We start from the raw sequence: 26,875 nt of genomic DNA, 5'->3' as shown, positions 1-26,875 counted from the left end.
CTGACCTGATTCTGAACTGATTCTACTCGCAGACCAGATTGATGAAAAAGTCCCAGCCACACTTAATTTGGACGGCCCTGTTCTAGACGGCTCAAGCAACCCTCTTTTTGAAGGTGGGTGTGGCAAGACAGGCAGGCAGGCAGGCAGGCAGGTCTGTTCCAGTCCTATTTTGACATTTGCGCATCTCTTTGGAATTTGGCTGTGAATGTTGCACTTTTTCACACAACTGAAAGAGGCTCTCTAAGTGCCATCGCAAACTAGCTTGTGGACCAAAGCTTCTGTTGATGATCTTTGGACCGGTTCTACCTTCTGCATTTTGGTCCAGTTCTACTAGCTTCTGGTCCAAATGAAAGGTTAGCTCTAGGTCAAGGTTGCTAGGCAGATACAAGTTCCGGTTCCTGTCCTAGCCCGGATTCGGGTGGAGGTCAACCGGCTTACTTACTCTGATGAAATGCTGCAGTCTTCTGTCCCGCGTCAACGTCTCTTTGTAGAGTTTGACGGCTTTGGGGTGCCGACTGCAAAATTCCGAGTAAACTTTCTTCACGTCGTCCGCGTTCTGACCTGAGAACTACACGAGCGCGCGCGGTCAGCCCGGCCGGCCGGGGCCGACGTCGGGACGGCTCGGCGTCACCTGCGCGAGGAGCAGCTCTCCGACGCCGGAGACCACAAAGTTGGCGTCGCCGCCGCCCCGTTTCCTGAGAGCCAGCAGCCGGGCCAAGAAGGCGGCGTGGATCTCCAGTAGCTGGTCCAGACAGGGGAAGATGGCGTGAACCACCCCGGGCTCCAGCATCACTTCTTCCAGCATGCCGCGCCGGTACACGCCCTCCATGATGCGCAGCGTCCGCACGTGGTGAAACTCGGTCTGAATCAACTCTGCGCGGCGAGCAGACGGCGTCGCGGTGACGAGCGGGACGTCGCCGCGGACGGGCGGGGGCGCTAGGCCTACCGTAGATGACGTCCTGCTGTTTGATGAGGTCTTTGTGGAGGCTCTGGAGGAACTTGGGTTCCACCAGCAGACTCCAACTGTCCGCTTGAACGCCGCGACCCTCCGTCTGCAGTTCCTCCAGCAGGGGGCTCCACCAGCAGTCTCCTGGGAAAACGGCCGTTCCCGCCATCAGGCGGGCGGGCGGGCGGGCGAGAGAGAGAGAGAGAGAGAGAGAGCGACTACGCACCTTCGTCCGTCAGCGACTCCATGGATAGGGTCCTGCTCCGAAAGTTGAGCGACTCGGTGGAATGGGACAGGATCCTCCTGAGGCCGACCGAGTCCTCGCCGGCCCTGGACGGACGCGCTTCGCCGTCAGCCCGGTCGGGAAGGCGGTCGTCCCGCGGCGTGACGCGGCACTCACCCGGCGATGTTATTGGTAGAGACGCTTTTGGCCAGCAAGAGGCCCGAGCGGACCCGTCGGGGTCCCAGCAGGGACTGGCGGAGGCTGTCCGACGCGTAGATGGCCGAACTGGGCCTCTCCTTGACGCTCGGGCCTGAACGCGGCGAAGCGGTTAGGTCTCGGCCGGCGAACGTGTCGGACAAACCTCGTCCGCTCACTTTTGGTCCGCAGGGCCACGTTCTGGAGGGCCGAACTGTTCCTCGCCATCGCCAGCTTCTGTTGCTGGAAAGCACGGACGCCGATGCTTTCAGCCACGCCGCGTGTGCCGCTAAAGTCAATAACGTCTGTCGATTTGGAACGGCGACGGATACCTTCTGCTTCATCTTGACGCAGCTGGCCAAGCTGTCTCGGCAGCGGTTGTGAATGGTGACGGTGCAGCCTGCGAATAAAAAGGGTCAAAGGCGAGCGGACTTGGGCCGTCGGGCTCCTAACGTTACCGGGGCAGCTGAGGGCCTCCTTGGCGGTGATGCTGCGGTTGCAGGCCGAGCACAAGGTGGTGGACGAGACAGTGAGCGAGGTGAAGAGGTGACCTTTGTTGGTCCGGGCCTCCTTCTCGCGCTCCTTCACCCGCTCCTTCTCTTTGTTCTGACGACACAATCAAAATGACCTCCGGAAATGAAAAGCGCATATTCTTCCAATGCAACATTGGCCACTTCTCTTTTTTTTTTTGACTCGGACAGAGAGCACAGCAGAGGAGAGGAAGTGTACGTGTCTGTGCACGATCGATACAAGAGTTGATGCGTGGCGTTTGTCACGTTTGCTGGGAACCCGCACCACGCTGGACAAAAATCTTCCGACTTCCGACCAACTTAAGACTCTAAGTAGACGCGATGAGTCGGTTTTCATCGCTAACTACTCACTAGATTGAATGAGTAAGTGAATGTGGAGCCATGCAGCTTGCCCTGAAAAGAGACAGAATAGACAACCGAGCTCTTTTTGCTCACTCGTCTACGTTTGGCGCCGTTTTTGAGATGGGCCATTCGGAGTCCTGTCCTGTCCCCCTTGGATGAATTGATATACCCTACTTCAAGTCCAACTTTTTTTGTATTCAAAGTTGAAATGGAAAAAGTGAAATAGGTTGACAAACTTATTTCTTGAGAGGGCAAGCCCACTCGTGAAAAGACGTTTCGGGGGACAAATCAGCTGACGCGCGCGCGCGTGCGTGCGTGTCTCCCTGCCCGCGCACGTCACGAGACGGCAGTAAACTCACACCAATGAACATACGAGCGTCTTCGTCGGCCGCGATTCATTTGAGGATGGGACGTCTATTTATCGCCGTCTCGTCAAATATAAGGAGTTTGTTTGTTTTGTTTTGTTTGGCTTTTTTTAGCGGCTCAGTTTGATTTGGCAGGGCGATGCAGTACTTCCTGATACGCGCGCGCGTGCGCATCGGACCTCCCCTCCCCTCCCCCCGCCCGTCCGTTTCCTCTGCAGGACAAAGCGGCCACGCTGCGAGTAACGGACGCGCGCACAACCGCCAAAGAAGTCAAACGCTCATAAACGGGCGCACGCGCAGACGCGCCCGACGACAAACACACACACACCATAAAACATTTTCTTTTCTTTCCGCCCCGAAGGCAACATTTCCGCTAAGTTGTTTGCGATCGAGCGTGCACGCGCACCCAGTGTGACAAACGCAAAGCGGTCGGTCGGAGAGCACGAAGGAAAGAAAAAAGTGGGGCGAGCAAATTGACACGAGGGAGGGAGGAAGGAAAGAAGGGAGAAAGGGGGTGGAAAAAAAAAGAAAAAAAAACGGAAGAGAAGAAAAACTCGCCAAATCAAGCATCGGGCAGCCAATTATGGATCAGCGATGATCGATGACGGGCTCCTTCTTTTTGTTTGTCTGGAAGGGGGGGGGTGGCGGTGGGGAGCTCACCTTGGCGTTCATTTCTTTCATCTTGTCTTTCATCTTGTCTTTATTCTTTCCCTCCAGCAGCCGGGACATCACGCCGGCCGGCCGACCGACCGGCAGAATAAACGAAAGCAAATAGCCAATCGGCGATCGATCTCCGCTCCGGCCGGCGTTCCCAGCTTTTCTTTTCCTTCCTTCGGATCCCGGACCGGTCCGCCAGCGCCGTGCGGTCTGGAGGCTAGGGGAGGCGGGCGCCGGAGAGCGGGAGGGGGCGGAGCTTCGGCGGGAGTGACGGCCGCTCGACCAACGGGAGCTCGGCCCGCCGCCGACTCCTCGGGCCAATGGCGCGGGGCCCCTCTGACCACGTGACGCCGGTCGGCCACCCGGGCGGTTTCCGGAAGTCACCTGACCGCTCCACATTTTTGCGGATGACGTGGAACCTGCCGCGTCCCCCCCAAACCCACCGGCGGCGGTAACGTGAAAAAAAAAACAAACGGGGCTGACGTCACCACGCCGCTTACTTTGCTTTCGCTGTATTTCTTTGACATTGTCATCCTCTCGGAAGATTTCTTGGGTTTGCCTTCATTCCATTTAGTTCGCACCAACATCATGTTGAGCCAACGATTCTCAGACACGTCACGTCACGATCCAAATGGCCAAATGATCCGTTCAGTACGGAAACGTACGAAAAAAGAGGACACCTTGGTGTTTGGGAAAGAAAAATCCCACCCCTTTCCAAATGAGCTCAATAAAAGGCGTGTTCATGATGTGAATGAGAGAAAAACAAACGTTTTGATCCATCAAAAGTGCCTTTATGGCTCGAAATGCGCAGTCAACTGAGGCCAAGTCACCCAAACATCAGTGTTCTATTCAAGACTGTATCATAAGGCCGAATGAATACACCGGGCAGGCGAGCATTTATTTCCTTTCCAACTCCAATCCATGCACAATCACATACTGACGCCTACTGGCGGCGCTATGGTGGTATTGCAGATCAATAGTGTAATAATCCCAATACACAACAATAAGGAAAAAGACACGTGTCACGTCGTTTCAAACGACATGACAGGTTTTTTTACTGCGCACAAAAAATATTGCCTATATCAAATCGAATGTGTGAACAGTTGTAATATTGAAAAGACTCCGCAGATACAAAAAAAAAAAAAAAAAAAAAAAAAACAATTCAACTCGGCCGTTGAAAAATGACTCCGTTTGAGTGTGGACGTACGGGTGTTGAGAAAGCACCGAAACAAAACGCCGAACAAGGAGCGTCCCTTCCAGCTTTGCAAATGGAAAGTTGAAGCTGGAAGAAAGAAAAGCGAACATCTTTTTGCTAAATTCGCCACGAGAGAGGGGATTTTTTTTTTTTTTTAATCAAGCGCAGTTGTCTTTTTGTTTGAAATCAACCGTCTACTTCCGCTTTCCGAGGGCGTTGCCTTAAGGTCGCTCACCTGTCGGTCGGTCGCGCAAGCAAACACACCTATTGAAGTAAAAAAAAAAAAAAAAAGCCTGCCTTCCTGCCTGCCACCTTTTGTCCTTCTTCCGCCTTTGGTTTCTCGTTCGGAGCACTCGGCAGAGAAGGGAAACTGAAAAGGGGACGTAAGGGTCAGTTCAAATCGACTTTGCTTCCTTCCTTCCTTCCTCGCCGTCGTTAGCTTCCGATCAACGCAAAGTGCGACGACTTTGGCGAGTTGGAGCCACGATCGCCGAACAATCCGATCCTTGACGCCGAAAGCGGTCGGTCGGGCGGTGGTATCCAAACTACGGGCCGCGGCCCTAGTTTTTATCGCTCCATCCGTACATCAAATGATGAACACCAGACTCTTCATTTCAGCCCACATTCTGTTGCGCTTCACAGGGTTAAGACGAGATAGAGCTAGCTCTCCCTCCGTGACCGCCAGGCCAAACCTGAAATCAATTTCGCCAAATATACTCAGTTGTGGAATGTAACAAACTACTTAGTAACTGCATGTACTTCAGTACATTTTTCTGTACTTCACGACTTTTTACAGCCATACGGTATCTGTGACGCCACTTCTTTTCAAATGGTCACCTGCGCTAGATGTTACTTTTCTTTTCTCATTGTCAATGGATGGTTGTGTTTTCATTCCTCTCATCGATAAGCCCCGCGCAACTATACCGTCACTAAAACGAGAGGCGGCCAGCGAGATTAGGCAGGTGAACGAGATATGGACCGCTGCACTCTTGTACAGGAGCTGGGTGGGGGTATGCGACTGAATCCACCATTTAGCCAACTTTTGGAGTTTGTTAAGCTTCTGTTTGCAGTGCGGTCCATTTTATTGCTAGCTTTTGCCATTCTTTTCTGCTTCTCTCATTGAATGTTGACTCAGATTTTTGCATTGGGGAAGACAAAAAAAACCCACACTTTTTTTCTTAGATACGTGTACTTGAGTCATTGTTTACACCCGTATCTTTTACTGACTTTAAAAAAAAAAAGAGGCGAGTCCTTCATCCACCACCACTGAATAAACTTGGATCCCAATGTTAGTCACCTCAGTGGGGATTTTGTTTTTGCAGTCACTGGACAGCTTCTTCAGCAAACGTATGTTTTCACAGTGGAAATTCATCATTTCAAAAATCTTTTTCTTTTAGGATTATTTTGTTGCCTGTCGCTCTGAGCCCATTCGCCACTGTCATCCATTCAAACGGGGACCGCCGGCACGATCGGACGACCCCTCCCTGTTAAGGTGGATCAGACATCTATCGCCATTGACGAATTCACTTTAATATACATGATATAATTTTTTTTTTTTTTTACCTTAAGGTGGAAGGTTTTCCCTGAAAGTAACCCACCCATTTGAATCCCCGACCTCCCTCCGAAACGAACATCTCGCCCGCCCTCCCGCCCATGGACAAGTGGGCTTCGTCGTCCGATGAGGAGGCGCGGCCGACGGGAAAGAAGGCGACGGCCCGAGCCTCGCGGGTACGGGAAAAGAGGGACCTCCAAGGAGACGAGGAGACACGTGACGACGGCTCACCAGCGACGGGTAAGTCCCTCCCTCCCTCGTTCGGCTCGGCCTCGCTTTAACCCGACTCGTGTTTTTCAGGCGGGCGCAGCTGCGCCCATCGCGACGTCCTGAAAGCGGGTGTGTCTCTGGTGACGTCGGCCATTTTCTTCCCCTTTCTGGTTTGGGGGGGCTTCGTCTTCCTGCCCTTTGACGCCCCCCCGCTCCGCGGCGCCCCCCTCAGGATGCTGTACGCGATGCGCTGCTCCGTCTACGCCGCCGTGCCCGTCGTCGCGGGTGACTCGCTTGTCCGTTGTCCGGCCGCTTGGCTTCTGGCCGCCCGTAGCATTTGGGGTTTTTTTTCTCCTCCCAGGCTGGCTGGCGGTGGGCGTGGCCCGTCTCCGCTTAGGCGTGGTCCGGCCTCTTCTGGGCCAAACGGAGGAGGAGGACGCCGAGGGGCTGGCCGTCCACAGGAGATACACGCGCGAGTCCGTGGGCCTCTTCCTCATGTATTTCCTGCAGCTGTCCGTCACAGCCGTTTACCTGAGCCAGGAGCATCTGAAGCTGGTGCCTCTGCTCGCCGTCATCTTCGCCCTCGGACGGTGGGCGCACGAGGCCGCGCCGTTACGCCCGCGACGAAAGCGTGACCGCCTTCTGACACGTTCCAGGTCGATCTACTGGGTAGCGGCGGCCTTCGGCAGCAGCGTCCGGGCTTTCGGGCTGGGTCTGTCCTTCCTGCCCGCCGCGGCCCTGGCGGCGGCCAACTTGGCCTTCGTCTTCACCGCGGAATCGTCCTCGGCGGTCTTCGGCTCGCCTGCGCTTCCCGAGGCGCCCGTCGGCCGACGGAGGTTCTGGGGATGAAAGCCGAACGGCTCCTTTTAATCACCGCCGGCATTTTCCAAATAAAATTTTTAGGACGACGATCCGAGACGAGTCCTTCCTGGCGTTGAACCGATGCCGTTTTTTGGCCCCCCGATACCCGGCCGTACTGTACAGATAGCAACAGTCTTGAAACAAATGTGGTTTGACGACACACTCACTTATATTGAATGAAACTTTATTTTCGACCCCTATTTAGATGATTTGATGGATGTCCAAGCATCTGCCGTTTACTCCTCGTCTGTCATCAAAGGTGTTAGATGTCCTCCTCGCTGTCACCTTCCCACTACAAACAGATTGGACATCTACGAGTGATACTCTTTTGAATTCACAGTGGCCAGCGGTCGGTAACGAGATGAAGGAATCTGACCTTTTAGCCAGACCCGCGTCGGCGCCGCTCCGACGACCCGGCCTATAGGCCAAACTCTGCGCGTTCGTTCACCTTAGTCTTAACCCCTTGTACTGACTCCATTTCTAAAGCTGGAAAAGGGCTTCAAAACACCCGTTGATCATTTATTCAGAGTTGACAGCGATCAAACGGCAAGGCAAAAGAGCGACAGACCCGTGTGAGGAGGAGACTCGGGGTCACCCTATCACAAGTCAACAAAAGGTTCCTGAGAAAATGACAAGGATTGGTTAAACATTCTTTTTGAAGGCTCTGGCGGGGTGGCTGTGGGCAGGAAGAAGGGTGTGTTTGAGTATTGTTTAGGATGATCTTATATCGCAGTTTGGTCTGTTTAGTTCGTGCGTCACAGTTGCTGAGTCACCGTTACGGAGGCGACCGGGGTGGGAGATTTTGTCCGCCTCAGCATCAAAGGGGCACTTGGAGTCTTATCAATCGTGTTATCACTTGGATATTGGGCCGGTGTTCCTCATAGGACAGGATGTCCCGCCATTTTTTCTGGACTGTCCGGAAGAACCGATTGCGGGATTTGGTGTCGGATACGTGGTCTTGTTGATGTCTGGCCTAACACCTGGTAGTCAGCGTCCATCTCGCTCAGGCAGCTGCATGAGGCACGCGTCGGGCTTCCGCCGTCACGAGGCATCATGTATCTCATATACCCTATGTCAAATATATTCTGCTTGTTTTCCTTACACAAGGATATAAATGCTATTCATTTTACATTTGGGTACCTTAGAGCAGGTACCTGTCCATGGCGCATTTGGTACCGGGCTGCGCAGAAATAATTATTAACGACTGCATTCTGGCCAATGGACTTTGGCCTTTGCCGCTTAACACACCAATATCCCTGTCTACTCTAGATATACAACTACAGGATAGGTGGTCGTCATAGAAATGCATTGATTGGACTGTTAACAGTACATCTTGTTTTCTATATCTATGTGCACTTGTCCTCAATAATAACTTGTGACGTAGGTTGTTGCCCATCACATTTGTTACCGGAAATAATTAGCCCCCACACTCGAAAGATTGGAAAAACAAACGTCTTTGGACAGATTTTTTACAAGGAAAAAGGAACCCGACGAGCCAGAAGATGAGCCTACAACCTCGAAAAAACAAAATCTACGCTACTTCCCAATCACTAAAGACCCACGAACTGCGAAGGAGTGGATTCGTGACCCGTGTGTGAATAAACCGAGTGATTCGAGCATGTCTCCGCAACAGCTTGTATAGATCGCAAATCACGGTGACCTTAAACGTACATTTGAGACAACAACTTTACCGAGGTTCTGGATTAAAGTCATTTCGGAATATCGCTAGGAGAGCACTGAAAACTGTGCTACAATTCCCAACATCTTATCTTTGTGAAGCGGGCTTCTCTCACCCACCCATCTCGGGACCACCTCGTCTCAACGAAACAAGCTCAGGCCTCCCGCGGATTCAGCAGCGGGTGAGTTGTATTTTCCCTGCGCTTAACACGACGGGGTTAAAAACAAATGTTATTTTATATTTGCTCTATTTTTCTGCCGCACATTGTTCTGACAATTTTTCCACGCGCGTAACGTTAAAAATGACCGACAATGCAGCGATTCCAAAGCAACGCTACAAACCGTCTTTAAAGAAAGGAATAGTAACTTACGTTTGCCATGTTAGCCGCACACAACAACTGCACGCAGCTCTCTCACGACTTCGCCGTGTCGTTAAGCATTCATTTATGCCATTTTCGTGTCGCACATGTACGTTTATGACGTTAATTGTTTTTTTAGCACCGCTGGATAACATTGAGAGTCCAACTGAAAATAAGAGTGCTTTTTTCACCGCCACAAAAGCTTTGGGGTGCAAAAATTGACAAAACACTGGTCCGTGAAAAAAAGCCCCAAATCACACCGGTCCGTGATGCAAAAAAGGTCGGGCACCCCTGTCTTAGAGTAATATCGTCAAAGAGTAAATAAGAGGACAGGTACTATTCCCATCAAAGATTTCCCAGATTATGTGGTCTGTGTCATCGGCACGCTCGTTCTTAGAACTCCCCCGTACCGATGATGGCATTTTTGCGCCGAACGTGCGACACAATTCCTTCTGGACGTGCCTGCAGAAAATATTGCTCGGAAAATGAGCACGGTTCTGACACGCACAAAAAAAAACTAGGCCGGTAAACATTTCCGGTACGAGTCCGGCCATTTTATTCCCGTAAAAGTCGAGGCCGGTTTCTGACTCAGCTTACGTACGGCCGTTAAGGAGGGGGGAAAAAACGTCAGCGCTGTTCTTCCAAAGGCGGCTCGTCTTCGGAGCCGGCGTGCCGGGCCGCGCTCTGGAAAAGACGCATCAAGTCCTGAAAGCGTTGAGAAACCTGCAATGCGAGCGCAAAAGGGGCGTCAGACGGGCGAACGTGTCCGGTGGCGGGCGGCCGCTCACCTCGCCGGGCGTCTTGTTGCCTAACAGAGCAGAGATGCCCTGGAAGGTGTCGGGATTGGCCCCCTCCCGTCGACACGTGGTCAAAATGACCCGATCGGCCTCCCTGAAAAAGAAGGCGCGCGAGATTGAGCGCGTCCGCCCTTCCTCCCGGACCGGCCCCGGCTCACCTGGTCCACAGGATGACCTTCTCTCCGCTGGGCGTCAGAGAAATGTTTTTGGCACACACGGGCGGTTCGGCGGAAGGGACTTCCTCGTCCCGTTTCCTCTTGGGAGGCGGAGAGTCCGTCTCGTCGTCGTCCGCGGACCGTCGCCGCGTAGATACGTCGGGCGCCGCGCAAACGTAAAGCGGGTCGGCGCTCTCCGAGACTCCGGCCGCGCCCCCGGAGGCCTGGACGGGAAGCCGGGTCAGGCGGCCGCCGCGGGACGGACGGGACGGACGGTCCGGCTCACCTTGTCGCCGCGGAAGCGGGCGCGTCCCCTCCGACGGTGCGGGCGGCTTTCGGGGCGGCGCCGCCAGTCGGATCCCTGCGAGCGAAAGGGTGAGGACGAAAAGGCGCGGAGGGTTCCGGCCGCGCGTCTCGGGTACCTCGGCGGCGCGGGAGCGCAGCTTCCTCCTTTGACGCCGAACGGAGGAGGCGTCCGCCTCGCCGGCGTCGTCGGGCAAAGCGACTTCCTCGAAACCGCCGGCGGGGAGGCCCGGGCCCTCCGCCCCCTCGCCCTCCTCCGGCCAACGGGCTTCCTCGAACTGTCCGGGGCGGGCCGGCGGCGGGCGGAGCTCGTCGAAAAACACCCAAAACTCAGCTTGTAGGTGAGGGTGTCCCTTGAGCAGGGCCGCCATTTGCGTTTGGAGCTGAGCGCGAGAAGCGCGGGTGACAAGGGGCGCCGGGGGGGAGAGGGAGCGACCGACGGACGTTACCTCTGCGACGGCGGCGGCGCCCAGGCGCGGGCCGGGCTGCAGGGCCTTGATGATCTTGTTGTAGTGGGACGGGTTGTCTCCGAAGGTGACCTCCAGTCGGCGCAAGAAGCGGCGGCCGCGCTCGAAGGCTTGCTGTTCTTCAAACTGCGAGAGACAAAGGGCTCACTTTTGACAGAAAGCCGGGGGTCGGTCGGTCGGTCTTTCGGCGGACTGACCAGCCCGCACTCCAGCGCCTGCTCGGGATGCAGGAAGGCGGCAAAGTCGCGCGCCAGTTCGGTGCGTTTTCCCAGGATGCGCCGCAGCTTCCTGAAGACGCCCGTGACTTCCGGTCCGTCCGGCCGCTCCAGCTCGTTCAGCGCGTGGATAAACTCTTCCAACTTCTCCGGTGTGTCGCGCAGCGCCTCGCGAACCTGCGCCCAAAAGAAACCTTAAATGGGCGGAGTCGAAAACGGTAGCTTCGGGAGGCGCTCCGTTCACCCTGTGGAGATAGCCGTGAGCGAAGGCGGCATCTTTGCTTTGCCGCCTAGGGTCGTTCTCCAGCGCGTCGCGGTCGTAGACGGGACCGGCTTGGCCGCGACCTTTCCCGGGCCGCTCCCGACGGGCTCGCCGCCGCGCCGCCCCGTCGCCCGGGCCGCGCCGACCTGAAGGGGAACCGCCGTTAGGGCGGGGCGGGACGACCAAGCGGAGCCGAGCTTACCTCTTCCTCGTCCGGCTCCTCCCCGGGGCGGCCGCCGAAGCCCGTCTTCCTCGCGAGCGTTCGCGACGTCTTCGTCCTCCGATGCCGCCGCCTTCCCGACGGCGCCGGCGTCCCCTTTGGGCGCCTCTACGTCCTCTTCTTCCGACGCGGGCGAGCGCTCTTCTTCCGATTCGCCGTCGGGCCTCCTCTCGGGAGCCGGCCGTTTCGACGTCGCCTGAGGGCGCGAGAGATAGGATGGGATGTGTTCGGGCGGGGGCGGGCGGAGAGGAAAACTCACCGGCAGCTCCGGAACGGCCGGGAGAGACTCTTCGGACGCCGACGACGCCTCCTCCTCCTCCTCATCTTCATCCTGAGTGAGTTCGTCAAAGTCTTCGTCGTCATCCTCCTCCTCCTCCTCGTCTTTCTCGTCCTCTCCTTGTTCCTCTTCCTCTTCTCCCGCCCGCTCCTCTTCCCGCCCCCGCCCTTCATCTCCCCCCGCCCGTTCCTCTTCCCCTCCTCGCCCTTCCTCCGATCCCGCCCGCTCATCTTCCTCTCTGCGCGGTTCGTCTCCCCTCGCCCGCTCTCCTTCCTCCCCGTCTCGCTCTTCTTCGTCCCGGACGGCGGTCCCGACGTGTTCGGACGGCGACTCCCTCGGGGCGGCGACGCGCGCGGGAGGAGGGGGCGTCGGCCCGACCGCGGCGCCCTCTCCGAAACAGAGGAAGCTCCCGGAGGAAAGGAGCGAGTCGGTCTGAGCTCCCGCCGGGCAGATGGGGTGCAGGGACGCGTTGTAGGCCAGGGTGAAAAGGCGTCTGTGGGAAGGGCCGGGCCCGTGGGAGGGCTTTTGGAGGCGAGACGGGTAAAGCTTCAGGTGGCAACCTCTGGGAAGGAAGCGGGGGTAGCGCGGAGCGTCCGCTCGCGTTCTCCGGAAGATCTCTCGGCTGTTCTGCGAAGGACGGAAGGAGCTCGACGCGCTTCCCGCCAGGGAAGTCGTCCCTGCTTCGGCGCCGGCGTCGGATCGGGAGGGCGCGCGACGAGGCCGTCGGCGCTCGCTTCGTTCGGCGACGCCGGGCGCCTTCCCGAGCCGACTCTGCCGGCTCGACTCACCTTGAGCCAAACGGGCATGAGGGAGGGGTCTTTCTCCACCGGGGGGCGCCGGTCGCAAGGTTCCGCCGGGGCGCAGGACAACGGCTGGGGGGCGGCCGACCGCCGGGCCAGGAACATCTGCGGGAAAAGGACCGCTTGGAGAAAAAAAAAAAAAAACTCTGCCGGAAGCCTTCGGGGGATTTTCATTCGGGACCTTGAGGACGTTTCTGGGCGGCGCCCTGGGGCCGCTCATCTCGCGGATGTGTTTGGCCAAGCGGAAGGCGCTCTTGCACAGCAGGTAGGAGCTGATCAGATGCTGGGGTTGAACGGTACCCTCAAAGTGCTTCAGACCTAAAACAATCAAGCTGCACACGCGCCGCCCTTATTCGCCGGCGGTTTCGGACCCTCTCGCTCTATTTGATAGCACTTTTTTGTCCGTTTTCAAAAAGTATTTGCGGCCTTACCCGTCCTCCCCTGCGGTAAATATCCCGCGTTGGTGTCGCGCGTGGCGGGAAGGATCCAGGCTGCAAACGGGAAGCAGTTGAGGGTAGAGGAAGACGGGTCGCGTGGCCAGCAGCCAGGCGACGTCCGACGGCAAGACGGGGAAGGCGTGGCCTAAACGCAAAGGCCGCGTCAGAGCGGACGGGCGTCGGGCCCGACGGGCGGGCGTCCTTACCCGCGGTGGCCGAAGTCATGGCGGGTAGGAGGCGCCCGGACGCGGGTGGCGGGCGCGGAGGGAGCTCGGCCGCCGTCGCATGCTGCGTCTCCTCCAGTAGTTCCAGCGCCTCCTGCAGGTTGCGCGCCCGGAAAGACGAGAGACGCGACACTTGCTCTTGGCGCGTGGCGAAATGCCGCAGCTCCTCCTGCGCGGCGGGTGCGCCGGTTACTATGGCGCGCGCGCTCTGAGGCGGCGGCGACGGCCTTACGGCACCACTGACCAGATATTGCTTGGTGACGGACGCTTCGTGTTTCAGGGCGCAGATGTTGCGAGTCAGCATATGAACTTGGGTCAGCAGCTGCACGTGCTGAAAGACCGGAAGCGCGCTCTGTGACCGCCGCTCCAATCCCACTCCTACCAGTTGTCGTAACTTATATTATTGCGCCTCGATGCTAATATTAATATCGGTTCCCATCTCGGCCTGAAATGACCTCGTTGGGAGAACAAAAACAGAACGCGCCGATGCCTCGCATATAGTCTCGGAGATCTAGTGTCCGGCTGCCGATCGCCTTCCCGGAAAATGCCGTTCGCTTGTTGCCGACCCTCCCGCAGATTGGACGTCTAGCTTTGTCACTGGCCGCCCCTCGGTAAATCGCAAACACTTTGACAAAAATCAGTCAATTAGAACATCAATGTGTGGACTTTGACCGGAAAGTCACCCCTACGACGCGGTCGCCTCTAATGAACATTCGGCTTGATCGGCGACAACCGTTTAGTCGCTAGAGAGGCAAAGGAAAGGGCGAGGGAGCACCTGCTGCATTTGCTGGCGGAGTTGCGCTTTCTGGGCCGAGTCCAGGCGCAAGACGGGGCGCGGCCGAGCGCTCGCGACGCACACGCTCGGCGCCGGTCGATTGGTGGCGTCCCGCAGGGCTTGGCGCCGCTGCTCTTGGGCAGCGGCGCAGCTTTCGCGGCCCACTTGCCTCTGCTCCGCCGTACTGCCAAAGACAAGAAAAAAGGCACTCTTGAGGCACTCTGTCCTGGACCGGCCACGCTTTGTGCCCTCTGCGCCCCTTCTTCTTTCCGGGCTGGCGGAAAGAAGGCGCGCGCGCAGGCGGACCACTCGCTCTCCCTCCCGACCCAAACGCCAGCGGCACATCTTTGCCGGAGCGTCCCGACGGGAGGGTCCCGCACGTGCGGGGCGGCGGCGCCGTCTTACCGCTGAGCCTGAGGAGCGGCCTCCCTTTCCTCCTCCTCTTCTTCTTCGGGTCCTTCCTCTCGATCCCGTAGCTGCGCGCGCACACGGCAAAGCGGATGAAAGCTCGGCACTGGTCGCGGGTCATTTCGGCTAAATATTTATCATCCACCGACCGTGAGGAAAAGCTCCTCTAGCAGCTCGTTGACTTCTTTCTCTGGAACACAAACAAGGACGTCCCTCAGAGGTAGCGCTAAACTTTCGCCGGCATTTCCATCTCTCGTCACCGTCGACATTAACGAAGCGGGCCAGGTTGCGCTTTTGGATGAAAAATACGTACGTGTTTTGAAGACTAGTTCCCCTTGTTATGAGTTCACTTGGCCACCACAGGGCAGAATAGGATTCCCTTATAATCTCATGAGTGGAGCAGTACTTCTCAAATAGTGGGGCGCAGAGCGATGCTGGGGGTGGCGCCTGTGACCTTGAGGAACATACATTTTTGTCGTACTCGAATAAAGTGTAATGGCACATCCACTCAGTGGGTGGCAGTGCCGCTCTCATTTTCTGCGTGCGCGCAGTATTTTTAAACAAATCAAGAGCACACAGCAAAGAGCTCTGGAGATGTGAAACGCTTATACAAAGAAATATGACGAAGCATATGTAACATTTAGCTTTTGGCTTTGAATTTTAGTACAGTGGGAGACGAGGAAAGACCAGACTGTTTACTTTCGCAGCGGACAGCAGCATTTTTTTTTTTTTTCCAGCGAGTGCCAAATATTGCCAACAATCCTCCCGCTTTGTTAGTGTTACATCCGTAATAGTGTTGTATCGGTCGCGAACGATTCGTTCTTTTTGAACGAATTGTTTGGGTGAACGAGACCAAACTAATCACCATCTGCACTGATTCGTTCTATGAAGATGGTGCTTGTCCGCTGCGTGGGAGGGCGTTGAGCAAGCGGCAGCGTCTTCTGACATCGCACACGACCAATCAGACGCCAGCCTCATCGCGGGCAGGGGAGGGAGCGGAAACAGAATCAGGGCGTCTGTCATTCACTTCCACGTGTGGCCAATAAGCAGCCAGCGTGCAGGCAGGGGGGCAAGACTGAGTTATGTCACTTCCCATTCAGTGACTCGGTCCTCCGGTTCCTGACCTAGCTTGCTGCTAACTTGACTTTCCAGTAATGACTATGCGGTGAACGAGTCAAAAAATGAAAGGAAATAACTTTGTCACATATTTGTTAACGTGGAGCCTATCAAATGCTGCTCAAACAGACAAAAACACCACACAAATCCAGCGAGCTACTACTTTTCTCAACAGACTCGGGACTACCAATGACGACATACTATCAAATTTACAGTCATTTAAAACACGGGTAGCTACGAGGCAAGCAAAAGCTGAGCTGCGGTCGCGTGACGGCAGTGAAGGGGGCAGAGAACTGTCACTATATGGAGGCTTCATGGCAGCGATATTTCCCTCATATGTGCTCAGAAAAAAAGAATATTTAGTATGATCACCATAATACTGATTTGCAATGAAACTGTATATACATGTCAATGTTTTCCGAGTTTTTTTTTTCTTTCGTGTCAGAGCGTGTCGGGTGTTGGTTGGTTTGACAAATTATGTCCATCATGTGCTACTCAAGCGCCCAAAAGCAACGCACGCGGACACGGGAGATGTCGCAATATGTCTACATTTTTCTTAACAGACTAATGAGAGTAGAAAGGCGACATCGTAAAGAGGAAACAATTATTTCTCGTCAGCATTTGACGATCTGAGATGCGGGGACAACAGGGGAGCTGACCGGATTCATACCAGTGCAAAAATTCAATACGATCATCTTAATACTGATTTGCAATTAAACTGTCAAATATCAAAATGTAGTATTGTTTTTATCTCAGAGCAGCACATTTGACAACTAGCTATTTACACTTTAGTTTTAGCAATAGTGACCAAAAATAATAGTGATGAGCATAAAAACAAAAATACAACAGAGCGAGAGGTAAATATGATGTGTCGGTCGTTCCATATTTAGAAATTAAACTTTCGATTTATTTTTATTTTCGTGACAGCAAGCATGCTGCGTTGGCTGGTAGCAGCAGCATTGTAAATGTGATCAAGAACATGCCAAAGAAAGTCCGTGCGCCCCCGACCCCAACCCCCCGCTCCCCCCACAAAAGGAAAATGTTTAACCGTGTCCTCAATCGAAATGCAAGCACGAGCCATGACTTTGAGCCCATAGAACTAGGACAGACGACGCGGATGTTCTCCCTCGCTTTTGCAGCAGCGGGAGGGAGGGAGGGAGACGAGGCTGTCTGTGAAAGCAGAATGATATTGCCTGTCACTCATTTCTGAAACTACGACGAGTGGTCAATGAGGAGCCTGTGTGCAAGAGAGGGAGGGACCAAGCAATGTCACTTCCCGTTCAGTTATACTGCGAAGCGGTCTTTGATGATTCGTTCGGCAACGTCACTTCCCGTTCACTAACTGAACGATTCATTTGGGCGGGGAGGGGGGCAAACGATTTGTTTGAACGAATCTTTTTACTTAACGAACCGGAATGGATTCGTTTACTCAAGTGAACGACAGATCCCGTCACTAATCAGTAAACCAGCGAGCACTGTCAGCATCATATAAGGTGGTATTCCAAGTTTCTCAGTGCAAAATAACCCCACACCATAGCAAAGGAGCTGATACTGCCTGCAGCAATAATAAAAACTGTCCCTCTGTCCAATGACACTGTCCTTTTGTTGTATTCATTTTTGTTTTTTTGGTCTAATTGTTTGACATATTGTCCTAATGAGTTAATGTTGCTAATCAGTTTCAATTCATTATTATTTACTGATTTTATTACAGGGTTATTGTTCAGCATCAAACGGTCAAAACGGTGTTTTTTTTTTTTACACTTTATTGTAAGTTGATCTATATTACTTTTTTTCTTTAATATTAAAAAGAACAATATTATGCCGACTTTTACTTATAGTAATAGGAATCTTATAAACAAATGATACTCCAGTATATTTATAGTGGTGTCAGAGAGTTGGGTAACTGAAGTTGTAAGAACGTTATTGCAAAAAGAGGAGGTTGCTCTCTGCTCATTCCAACCCAACTAGTAACAATTCCTTGTTCTATCCCAAGTTATTGTGTGCGTCCGTCGCCAAGTGAGTGCCTGCCTATTACCATCTTAGTACTTGTTCATGCGTTGTTATACTTTAGTGAGCCTTATTGACAGTATATTCCCATTCTTACATTGTGTTGTATTTGCTAGCCATCTGCTCTAACTCATAGTGGCAATGTGATTTCTTCAGAACCACACACACCTGTATTAACGTGGATGGAGTTCAAGCCAACTCCTCTCCTTTAACCCTGAAGTCTTGGGGGAATACGTGGCTAATATTACATTCTAACAGATGTTGAATTATCAAACAGAATCGCCAGTAATCATTTGGCAGTAAGAGTGATCTAAAATGGTCCATATTTACTACCGCCAAATTGGAAAGCGCTACTTGGATCCGAGGCATCGCTCTGCTCTCCATTCCTGGAAAGCTCCTCACAAAGATCTTGCTGACCCGCGCTCTCCCAGCGATTAGAAGTGGTCGCCGCCCCCAGCAGGCTGGCTTCATGCCAAACCGCTCCATTTCAGATGCAACGTATCTCCGCCCTTCGTCGGCTCCTTTCGATACAGTCCACCACTCATCACTGTGGAGTATCCTCCAAGCCCTTGGCCCACCTCTGAAAATCATCACCCTCTTCAGCCTACTCTAAAGCAACAAACAGAATTGTGTCCGCGTCAACGGCCGTGACTCTGACCAGTTTTCCATCTCCAGTGGTGTCCGCCAAGGCCACGTAGCTGCCCCAGACCTTTTTAATTGCGTCATCGACCGCCTGATGCGCAGGGTATGTGAGCGAGTACCCGGGGTGTCCCTCGGCAACTACCGACCGACTGACCCGGAGTACGCAGACGACACCGTCTTGCTCTGCGCCTCCTACAACCAGCTGAGGGACGCTCCGAGTATATACAGCGAAGAGGCAGAAAAGCTTGGTCTCCACGTGAGCTGGACCAAGACCAAATTCATGCATGTCCGGAGGGACCTGATCCACCCCCCATCCTACTTGACGTTCTATTTGACCCAGACTTATCGTTTAAAGCTCATATTAAACAAACCTGCAGAACGGCCTTTTTTGATCTGCGCAACATAGCCAAAATTAGAAATAGTTCATCTAAAAACGATGCAGAAAAATTAATTCACGCATTCGTTACATCTAGATTGGATTACTGTAACGCCCTACTTGCAGCTTGTCCTAAACGTTCTCTAAAAGGTCTTCAGCTAGTCCAAAACGCAGCAGCAAGACTTTTAACAGGAACTAATAGAAGAGAGCACATCACCCTGTGCTCCAGGCCCTTCACTGGTTTCCAGTCGAGTTTAGAATTCAATTTAAAATTCTCCTTCTTACATTTAAGACCATTAATGGGTTGAGGCCATCTTATCTCACCGATGCTCTGGTTCCATACCGCCCGACAGAACACTCCGCTCTCAGAATGCAGGTGTACTGGTAGTTCCCAGGGTTTCTAAAAGCACTGTCGGAGCTAGAGCCTTTAGCCACCAAGCCCCCGTTTTATGGAATCAGCTTCCAGCTTAGATTAAAGACGCCGAGACAGTCTGCACATTTAAGATTAGATTAAAAATGTTCCTATTCGACGAAGCTTATGGTCAGGCTAGTTGAAGTCGGATTAGACTCACAGTTCAGTCTAAGCTGCACTAGAAGCTATCATGCTGGGGGAAGTACGGCCACTGAGTTCAATCTCCTTTTTCTCACTCACCTACCACTTGTCTTACTTTATTTCTATTTTCCAATGGTAATATCTAGTTAACTAGTCTCTTCATCACTAGTCACTTGGTGTCCCCTTACCCCCCTCTGGGGAGGGGGGTATTTTTCAGCCACAGCCTCCTGATTATCCGGACCCCTGGCTGGATGGACGTCCTCGTTGCCCCCCCCCCCCCCCCCCCCCCCCCCGTCTCATCTGGCTAGATGGACCTCCTCTTGTTCCCTCACTCTATTGCATGTCTACAAACTGTAGCTCCATCTGCTAATCCCCATGAGCAGTCCTGGGGCTTCCGGTCTATCCATCCTGGGAGTGGATTTCTCCTGACTGTGGTACTCCCCAAGGTTTCTCATTTTCTCCCAAAGAGCTTGGAGTTTTTCCTTGCCGACATGGAGGGTCCAATGATGGGGGATGCCCAGGACTTCAACTTTATTTATTCATCTTTGTTTACTTCATTTGCTGTTTCTGACTGTGTATCATATTGCCTCTGCAAAGCCCTTTGAGACAACCTTGTTGTGATGTAGGGCTATACAAATAAAATTGAATTGAAACCTTAGAGCCTGTGAAGAGCTTCATTTATCTGGGGTCCACGGTGACCGATAACGGGGATCTTAAATGGGAAATTCTCAGACGGACAGCCCTGGCAGCCTCTGCCCTGCAGTCTCTCTGGAAACCACTCTGGCGGCACCGAGCCATCTCGCGGAAGACGAAGCTCAGGATTGACAATACCGCCGTACTCTCTATTCTCCTCTATGGCTCCGAAATATCGCCCTTAAACGAGACATTGGCCTCATGAATAGACGGCTCTGACAGCAGGGCTCTCGGAACCATCGAGAACTTCAGGTGGCCCAGAAAATCTCCAACGAAACCCCGCGAGGCCGGACAAATCGGGCCGGAGCCTCCCGCCTGGCCGCACCGCGCCGCATCGGCCGTGTTCTCAGTCTTCCTCCCGACCGCCCGACAAGAGCCATCCTGAAGTTTGACCCAAAGGCTCCAGGCTGGAGACGACCACGAGGAAAGCCACGCGCCCGATGGCTCGACACCATCGCGGACGACCTCCAACGACACGGTGTTTCCCTGAAGGATGCAAATCTGCTGGCACAAGACTGCCAGTACTGGAGGGTCCTAGCTCACATGGTCAGCTCTACGCAGTGGGACGGGAAACCAGCCACAACGCAAGAGCCGGGATGGTAATGATGACTTGGACCACTATATATATTTGAGGGCGGCGAGAGCGGTGCCTGAGTACATACATAGCAGTCCTTTTATTTCAACGGTCTTACTCGTGATCTGAACAGCACGGTCTGTCCTGTAGTCCTCTAGGTCGGGTTCGTGCAGGTCTTCCAAGAAGTTGTACTCTGGATCGTCGTCATCGTCCGCTTCTTCTGTGGGCGGGGAGAGGGAAAAAAATGTCAGTTACAGAAGGACCCGCCACGTCCCGTAATTCCCGCGCTTTAAAAGCTTCTCTAGCTAGACCAAAACACGGGTGGCACGCCATCTACAGGCGAGACTCAGAGCGCCGCGGAGGTGACCGGGGGAGTCCAACTTGCAAAATTGGACCGTCTATGAAACCCACATGAGTTTCGCTAGCGGACACCCGAGTCGGAATAACCTCAGGACGCATCGGGAGTCGAGGGCGCTCTACGAACGCAGTCGCGCGCCGGCAAACCTTCGTGCTGCGTCGCCGCCAGTCCGTAAAGCCAACGCGTCCAATGGGGGTCTTGCTCCCCTTCGGCCTCGTCGGCCGCGCCGTCGGGGGCCGGCAGCTCCGCTTCCAGTTGCTCCAGGGGTACGTCCACTAGTGGCAGTTTGGAACGAGTGCGCGAGGCTAGTGCGCCGCAGCCTTCCTCCTCTTCCTTGTCCTCCTCCATCCCGAGAGACTGCAACATTTTACAAAAGGCCTTTCTGGAGGTTCAACTTCTACAATCCGACAATGTGATCCGGACAGGAATAACACAGACGTGACCCCAGGGTTTCCCCAACATATTAGATATTGTGGCACACAGCCACACTAAAATAAAAGCTGCAACCGACATGCAAAAGAGAGGTTTTTAAAAAATTTTTTTTAAGGCCGTTTCAAACGAGCGGCAGCTAGTGAAGGGTTCATCGGCAACCTATTCATTGTGTGTTTTAATGTCCCTAACTATATGAGGCCCCCTTATGAGACAATCGGACGGGGAGCTGTAACACAGGGGGAAGTGAGAAGAAGATAGCGGTCGCAAAAGCCCGCTGTTATTTTGTTTTTCTTTTTCTTTATTATTGTTGCCACAATAAAGTGGTTATGCCAATACAGACTCCTCTCCTTCTTCCCCCCCCATCTGGGGCATTACTGTATTTTGGATGGGACTTTTGGAAAAAGTGAGCGGCGGACTGCCGTCTTGGACGGAAACGGAAGTTTGAATGAATTTGCGCCGAGCCAGAGCACCACCGCGCTAATACGTCAACAACGCATTCAATGGCGGAGGGGTGGGGCTGATTCAGCGGACGGATAGACGCAATCACGGCTGATCAAACCTTGATGAATGTGCCCCCCCCCCCCCCAAGTTTCATGAGCTCTGGGACATTCCAAAAGCGTCTCTCATACCTCTCCTCGCTAAGCTAAATGGTCCCTCGATGTGCGGTTGTGTGGAAATGTAGTTTACGAACAACAACAAAAAACGATTCCCACCGAAACTAGTAAAACTTTTTACACGGCAATTCGAATTTTCCCCTTCTCCTTGAAATCGGTCCATTACAAGGGCGCAGGTTTAGTCTCAATATTGGTAGGGACGATATGCTTTTTGCCGGGGACGGAACATTAATAAGACCCAACAAGATTGGGTGAACGGGGGTCAGGGCTACATTTCTCACCAATATGAACCTAATTAATTGATAGGCTAAATGATCAATGTAAAAATAAACCTGTATTGACCTGTACTAACTTTCACATTGCAAATTTATGACGTTTTAATCTGATGATTTAAATCTATTGGAATAATTTTTTCCATCTTGTTTTGAGTACTAATAGATTAATGGGTCAGATTATTCACTTTACTTTAGGTAAATATTACCATTTGTTCTTATTAAGCTCATACATCTAAAGGTTGGCCATTTTTCACCAAAATCAAGTGAGAAAATCATTTCAAATAATGTTTTGAACAATATCACTTCTTGAATTAAGAACATTTCTGACGAAAAAAAAAGAAGCTTTTTTAAAGATTAAATATACTCACTTTTTGCTTCAAATAAGAGTGTTAAGATTATTTTCAGACAAGAAATCTGAGTAAAATTCACATGAAGCAGATCATTTCACTTATTTCTATTAGATTTACACTGAAAACAAGGGCATTTAACTAGTCATCAGCCAATCAAACGTGCGTTTGAGGGGAAAAAATGGTGTCACTGTAAGTCTGAACATAATGAAAGTAATTCACTTAATTATGGTGGGGTCAATTTTATCCTTACAAAATCCAAGTGACCTCTCTAACTGAACTCATTATACTGTAAAATGCAAATAAGGTTGCCTAAAAGTTGGTGGGGACAATTTCAGCATCCTGAAAAGTTCCTAACCTACGCCATTGGTCCATTAACAGAAGGACTAGTATTGTTGTGTTAATGTAGTACATATTAGGGTCAAATAAAAGGAAAAAGAAGGACTACGAGAAGTAAGTAGTACTATTGCTACCAAAAAAAAAAAAAAAGTCGTATTATTATGTAGGGTAATGTAGCTATAATCGGCTACGCATTTTACATACAGTGGGGAGAACAAGTATTTGATACACTGCCAATGTTGGCAGTGTATCAAATACTTGTTCGCCCCACTGTACATGTACCGTAGATGAGAGCTACGACATTAGCCTGGCTATTGAAATATTTCAAATACATCTTTGTTATGGTTCTTCTTGGGAAATAAAATGTGAGAAGAAAATTCATTTGTCATGATATGACGCAACGACACGGTGAGGCGGTCTGACTCCGATGCGGCCCACCACCGCGGCTTCAAAAAATCCTAGGGGAAACCCTGAACCCTTTTCGCGAGTGGCAGCGAGCCACTTTTTCGGCCCTCCCTTCGGGCGGTTCCAAAAATACCGAGAAGGCGGTGTAGGCGAGGCCGCGGTCGAGCTCCTCCTCCACAGCATTGAGGCGTTCCAGGAAGGTGGGGACAGGGGGGGCGGCGGCGGCGGCGGCGGCGACCGTCCGGCCCTAGAAATAAAAAAACAAAGCTGGAACCAATACAGACAGACGCGCTTTCCTGTAAAAGGTCAAAGGTCACCTGGGAGCCACTCCCACACTCTTCTACTTTGGGAGACCAATTGACGTCACCGTCGCTCAGAAAAGACTGCGCGCGCACAAAAACGGACAAAGCAGGCCACGGCAGCTTGTCATTAGCACAACAATCACCCCAATATGACTTGAAAAAATTTTTTCCCCCCCTTCCCTTACCTCTTCAGCCGTGTCGTCGTTGTCGTCGTCATCGTCGTCTTCCTCTTCTAGGGGGCGGTACTCTTCGTCCGACGAATCTTCCTCGGCGTCCAGACGGATGTCCACAAACTGCGGAGGCTGAAAGTCAAAGGGCGTCGGTCAGGGCGGACGGCAAAGGCCGAGCGGCCGTCGGTTCCCGATCCTTACCTGCGAACTTCGCTCCGCCGACAAACTCCAGTCCGCGCACTGAACAACAGAGACGCGCGTCAAGTCGGCCGGCCGCGACGGCGACGGGCGGGCGCCGAGCTCACCTGTCCCCCCCGGACGGCCGTCTTCCATCTGGAGCGCGTCATCTTGGGCTCCTGGCGGCGCGGCGAACGACACGGAGGCCGGGTTACGGTTAGGGAGGGAGAGGGCGTTACAGAGGGCGGCGCCACCTACAAACATGGGCGTGTCCCGAGTGTCTCTGATGGCGGCTTTCATCATGGCCACCACGCGTTCGTCCGTAATCACCTCCTGACAAAACCGGACGGACAAACCGGGGTGAGCGACATTTGAGCCGGCGGGGGACGACGGTCGTCCGTCCTCGGCGTCCGACTGACGTGCAGGATGTCGCGAACGTTGCGGGTCGTCAAGTTGTGCCGCCTGGACTTCCTGTCCAGATCCACGTCCAGTCGGCCCAGCTCGTCGTCGTCGCCCGACTCCTCCGGCGGGGCGTCGCCGCCCGGAGCGTCTCGGAATCGGCGGCCGCTTTCGCTCCTCTCGTCCTCGTGCCTGCGCACTGGCGGAAGAAAGACGCTGGCCGAAGGCAAAAAACACAGTCCCGGATACGAGACGACCGCGAAGCCGAACGGTGACGACGAATGCCTCGCCCCCTTTTTCAACCTGAGGCTGTCAAATTCTCTCAGTGACAGCGATTCACCAAACCAATCATTTAAGGATGATGGCAGTTCACATTTCTGAATTTGCACTACCATAGCTGGCAATAGACCAGGTTTTTTTTTTTCAAAGAAGTGTTTATGAATTTCATCTTGCAGCAGACACAGGTGGTTGCAGTATGCAGTGGCGCAGTACGTTAAACTTTACAGAGAGGAAACCATTATTATAATCGAGGCGAGTGAAATGCTCCCCCACGGGCCTAATATCGATCTAGCGATGCCGTTAGCTACTTAGTAACATTATGGCATCATATGTTCTGTCAAGATTTTGCTTTTGTGGCGATGAATAAGCAGTCTTTTACATTCAGTGGGATTCTCAATATTATCCAGAGGTGCTAAATAAACAACTTACATCATAGACATAAATGTGCAACATGAATACGACGTCAATAAATGCTCAACGTTGAGATGGAGCGGCGTGCATTCGAGTTGACCGCAGCCAAATGCTAGGTGCGTGCGTGAGGAGAACTTGCTTTCCTTCGTGCGTGTCCGTGACCAAACGTTCCTTATTATTATTTTTTTTTTTAAGTTTGTGGTGACCTTCAGTCCCTGGGGTCTTGCCAGCTTCAATAAGTCATATTTTTATTCTATTTGTGTAGTGACAGGCTAGTAAACAAGTCAAATGTTAGCAAACTAACATTAATAGTTAAGTCTATGTTTTCCTACGCGTTATCAAATATGTTGTATGTTTTTTTATATACATATATATAAAAATCGATCATTAACTTAGCTTTTAGCGAGCACTCGTCTCCTTGGCTGACTGTCCCCCAGCCCCAATCAATGGGAATTAAATGTACAGCCTTGAACCATCAGGTTTTTGCAACTTTAAAGTTAGAAAAGTCACGTTTTAGTACAGGGGTTTCCAAACTTTTTGCAAAGGGGGCCAGATTTGGTGTGGTAAAAATGCGGGGAGCCGACCTTGGCTGACGTCCTTTCCGTAGAACAATATATTTAAGCAAATTTTAGTAAGCCATTCTGTGTGTCACATTTGCTTTATTCTTTTTTTAAATGTATAATTTCAACTAGCCTTTGTGGCGTTCTCTTTCCGTTCTCTGGCTTTTGCGAAATACTGCTGCTGTAAAATTGAACTAGCTTCAATTTCTCGCTACGTATCTTCCCTGTAATCTTGTCGTACATGTCAGCCTGTCTTGTTTGGTAATATCGCCTCACATTGAACTCATTAAAAACAGCGACTGTCTCTTTGCAAATGAGGCAGACACAGTTGTTGTGTATTTTAGTGAAGAAATTTCCACTTATCCTTGAAGCGTCAGCTGTCGCAGTCATTGGTCATTTTTGTTGACTGTCGCCATTTTAGAAAATTGAGAGTAAAGGGTAACACGGGATAATGTTGCTTAGAGTGCCGCTGCCTTTTAGTGGGTAAATGAGGAGCAGCATTTAGTGTGTAAGCTACTTCATACGCTGGTAGCAGTACTGCTGACCAATTTATTAAGTCTGTGTGCGGGCCAGACGTTATTGATTTTATGACAGAGGCTGGGGGCCGGATGAAAATTGACTACGGGCCGCATTTGGCCCCCGGGCCGGACTTTGGACATGTCTGTTTTAGTAGGTCACGACCGCATAGCATTCCTATGCAAACTTTTGGCCTGACGTCTGACTTTTCGGATTTGGGGGCGTGGTGTTACGATAAGGCCAACCAAATAGCGTTTAGAGGGCTATCCGAATAAGGAAAAACAAAGCTCAGATATTGACGTCATTCAAAAACATCTTTTGGGTTGAAAATGTATGCACAAACAGCAAGGGTTTTTCTGAACGCTTTTCGGTGCCACCGGAGATGACGACAATCATGATTCTGTTGAGTTTGTCACTATTAAATGAACTGGCTCCGTGAACTGATTCCACAGTTGGCGTCGATGGGCGATTTCCCGATTTCCGCCCCCCACCCCCTGCCAGCGTCCTCGGGCTGGCACGTCAGGTCCCGTTTTGGCCACGTGACGAGACGAACCTATTCTGAAACTAATATTTCATTGTCAAACGAGGAAACCGCCGAATGATTTTGGTCTGACGTTTCTTGACTTAGGCATGGAATGGCGAAAAGAAGGCACGCCGTTTCAAAATGTCCTTTCATCAATATTTGATCCACATACCGGCTAATGCTTTCGCTTGTGAATGACAATACCTGCGTTAGTCCAAAAAGGCTCCATTTCATTTCAAAAGCCCGCGGAGGCAGGCGGACAGACCAGAAAAGCTAGCTTCGCTGTCACGGCACAGGCTAGCTTCTTTTCGGCTAATAACAATCCTGTTTCCGTTCGAAAGGCGCCGAGTGAAAG

At 52.4% G+C, this 26,875-nt stretch overlaps 3 protein-coding genes across 8 annotated transcripts in view; 1 reads left to right on the top strand and 2 right to left on the bottom strand.

Moving 5' to 3' along the window:
• The window catches only part of LOC130914223 (rho guanine nucleotide exchange factor 2-like), a 9,563-nt gene extending 5,214 nt beyond the window's left edge, over positions 1 to 4,349 (bottom strand). The window contains exons 1-9 of the mRNA XM_057833220.1: positions 3,262 to 4,349; positions 1,823 to 1,970; positions 1,697 to 1,764; positions 1,544 to 1,607; positions 1,347 to 1,479; positions 1,173 to 1,276; positions 947 to 1,090; positions 632 to 873; positions 443 to 568 (exon numbers count right to left, since the gene is read on the bottom strand). Coding sequence (XP_057689203.1) covers positions 443 to 568; positions 632 to 873; positions 947 to 1,090; positions 1,173 to 1,276; positions 1,347 to 1,479; positions 1,544 to 1,607; positions 1,697 to 1,764; positions 1,823 to 1,970; positions 3,262 to 3,657 — 1,425 coding nt within the window. The 5' untranslated portion in view covers positions 3,658 to 4,349. The remainder of the gene's footprint in view (positions 1 to 442; positions 569 to 631; positions 874 to 946; positions 1,091 to 1,172; positions 1,277 to 1,346; positions 1,480 to 1,543; positions 1,608 to 1,696; positions 1,765 to 1,822; positions 1,971 to 3,261) is intronic.
• On the top strand, positions 3,265 to 10,281 carry LOC130914226 (transmembrane protein 79-like). 3 transcript variants are annotated; one of them, XM_057833225.1, is made up of 6 exons: positions 3,265 to 4,842; positions 5,851 to 5,945; positions 6,023 to 6,245; positions 6,306 to 6,453; positions 6,577 to 6,805; positions 6,872 to 10,281. In XM_057833225.1, the coding sequence occupies exons 3-6, from the start codon at positions 6,107 to 6,109 to the stop codon at positions 7,151 to 7,153; spliced, it is 798 nt and encodes a 265-aa protein (XP_057689208.1). In that variant the 5' UTR covers positions 3,265 to 4,842; positions 5,851 to 5,945; positions 6,023 to 6,106; the 3' UTR covers positions 7,154 to 10,281. The 3 variants fall into 3 exon arrangements, with proteins under 3 accessions (XP_057689208.1, XP_057689207.1, XP_057689209.1); XM_057833224.1 differs by having other exon boundaries at positions 6,306 to 6,500; positions 6,577 to 6,770; XM_057833226.1 differs by having other exon boundaries at positions 3,268 to 4,842; positions 6,306 to 6,500.
• Positions 9,631 to 26,875, bottom strand: gon4lb (gon-4 like b). Of its 4 annotated transcripts, XM_057833219.1 has the most exons (28): positions 26,725 to 26,875; positions 24,252 to 24,430; positions 24,091 to 24,165; positions 23,961 to 24,011; positions 23,857 to 23,895; positions 23,671 to 23,787; positions 23,501 to 23,566; positions 23,317 to 23,430; positions 20,918 to 21,128; positions 20,532 to 20,633; positions 14,602 to 14,642; positions 14,450 to 14,520; positions 14,045 to 14,228; positions 13,514 to 13,600; positions 13,252 to 13,438; positions 13,040 to 13,190; positions 12,790 to 12,940; positions 12,597 to 12,713; positions 11,791 to 12,435; positions 11,514 to 11,727; positions 11,294 to 11,457; positions 11,032 to 11,226; positions 10,817 to 10,960; positions 10,487 to 10,750; positions 10,351 to 10,425; positions 10,068 to 10,288; positions 9,901 to 10,003; positions 9,632 to 9,835 (listed from the first exon to the last, which is right to left on the bottom strand). In XM_057833219.1, exons 1-28 carry the CDS (start codon positions 26,747 to 26,749, stop codon positions 9,740 to 9,742), a joined length of 4,089 nt encoding a protein of 1,362 aa, XP_057689202.1. In that variant the 5' UTR covers positions 26,750 to 26,875; the 3' UTR covers positions 9,632 to 9,739. The 4 variants fall into 4 exon arrangements, with proteins under 4 accessions (XP_057689198.1, XP_057689202.1, XP_057689199.1 ...); XM_057833216.1 differs by having other exon boundaries at positions 13,252 to 13,600; XM_057833217.1 differs by having other exon boundaries at positions 10,487 to 10,960.

This window comes from Corythoichthys intestinalis, chromosome 4 (assembly GCF_030265065.1).
Source record: "Corythoichthys intestinalis isolate RoL2023-P3 chromosome 4, ASM3026506v1, whole genome shotgun sequence".
NCBI lineage: Eukaryota > Metazoa > Chordata > Actinopteri > Syngnathiformes > Syngnathidae > Corythoichthys > Corythoichthys intestinalis.
The sequence above is the reverse complement of the archived record's forward strand: the minus strand, read 5'-3'. Positions and strand labels throughout refer to the sequence as shown.

Bases quoted from the DNA above. Each gene is read 5' to 3' on its own strand.
- LOC130914226 (XM_057833224.1), top strand. From the start codon at position 6,107: ATGGACAAGTGGGCTTCGTCGTCCGATGAGGAGGCGCGGCCGACGGGA. The intron at 6,501-6,576 runs GTGACTCGCTTG...TTCTCCTCCCAG, and splicing joins CGCCGTGCCCGTCGTCGCGG to GCTGGCTGGCGGTGGGCGTG. The intron at 6,771-6,871 runs GTGCCTCTGCTC...GACACGTTCCAG, and splicing joins GCCAGGAGCATCTGAAGCTG to GTCGATCTACTGGGTAGCGG.
- gon4lb (XM_057833215.1), bottom strand. From the start codon at position 26,749: ATGGAGCCTTTTTGGACTAACGCAG. The intron at 11,458-11,513 runs GTAAGCTCGGCT...GTTCCCCTTCAG, and splicing joins AGGAGCCGGACGAGGAAGAG to GTCGGCGCGGCCCGGGCGAC. The intron at 11,227-11,293 runs GTGAACGGAGCG...TTTTGGGCGCAG, and splicing joins CTCACGGCTATCTCCACAGG to GTTCGCGAGGCGCTGCGCGA.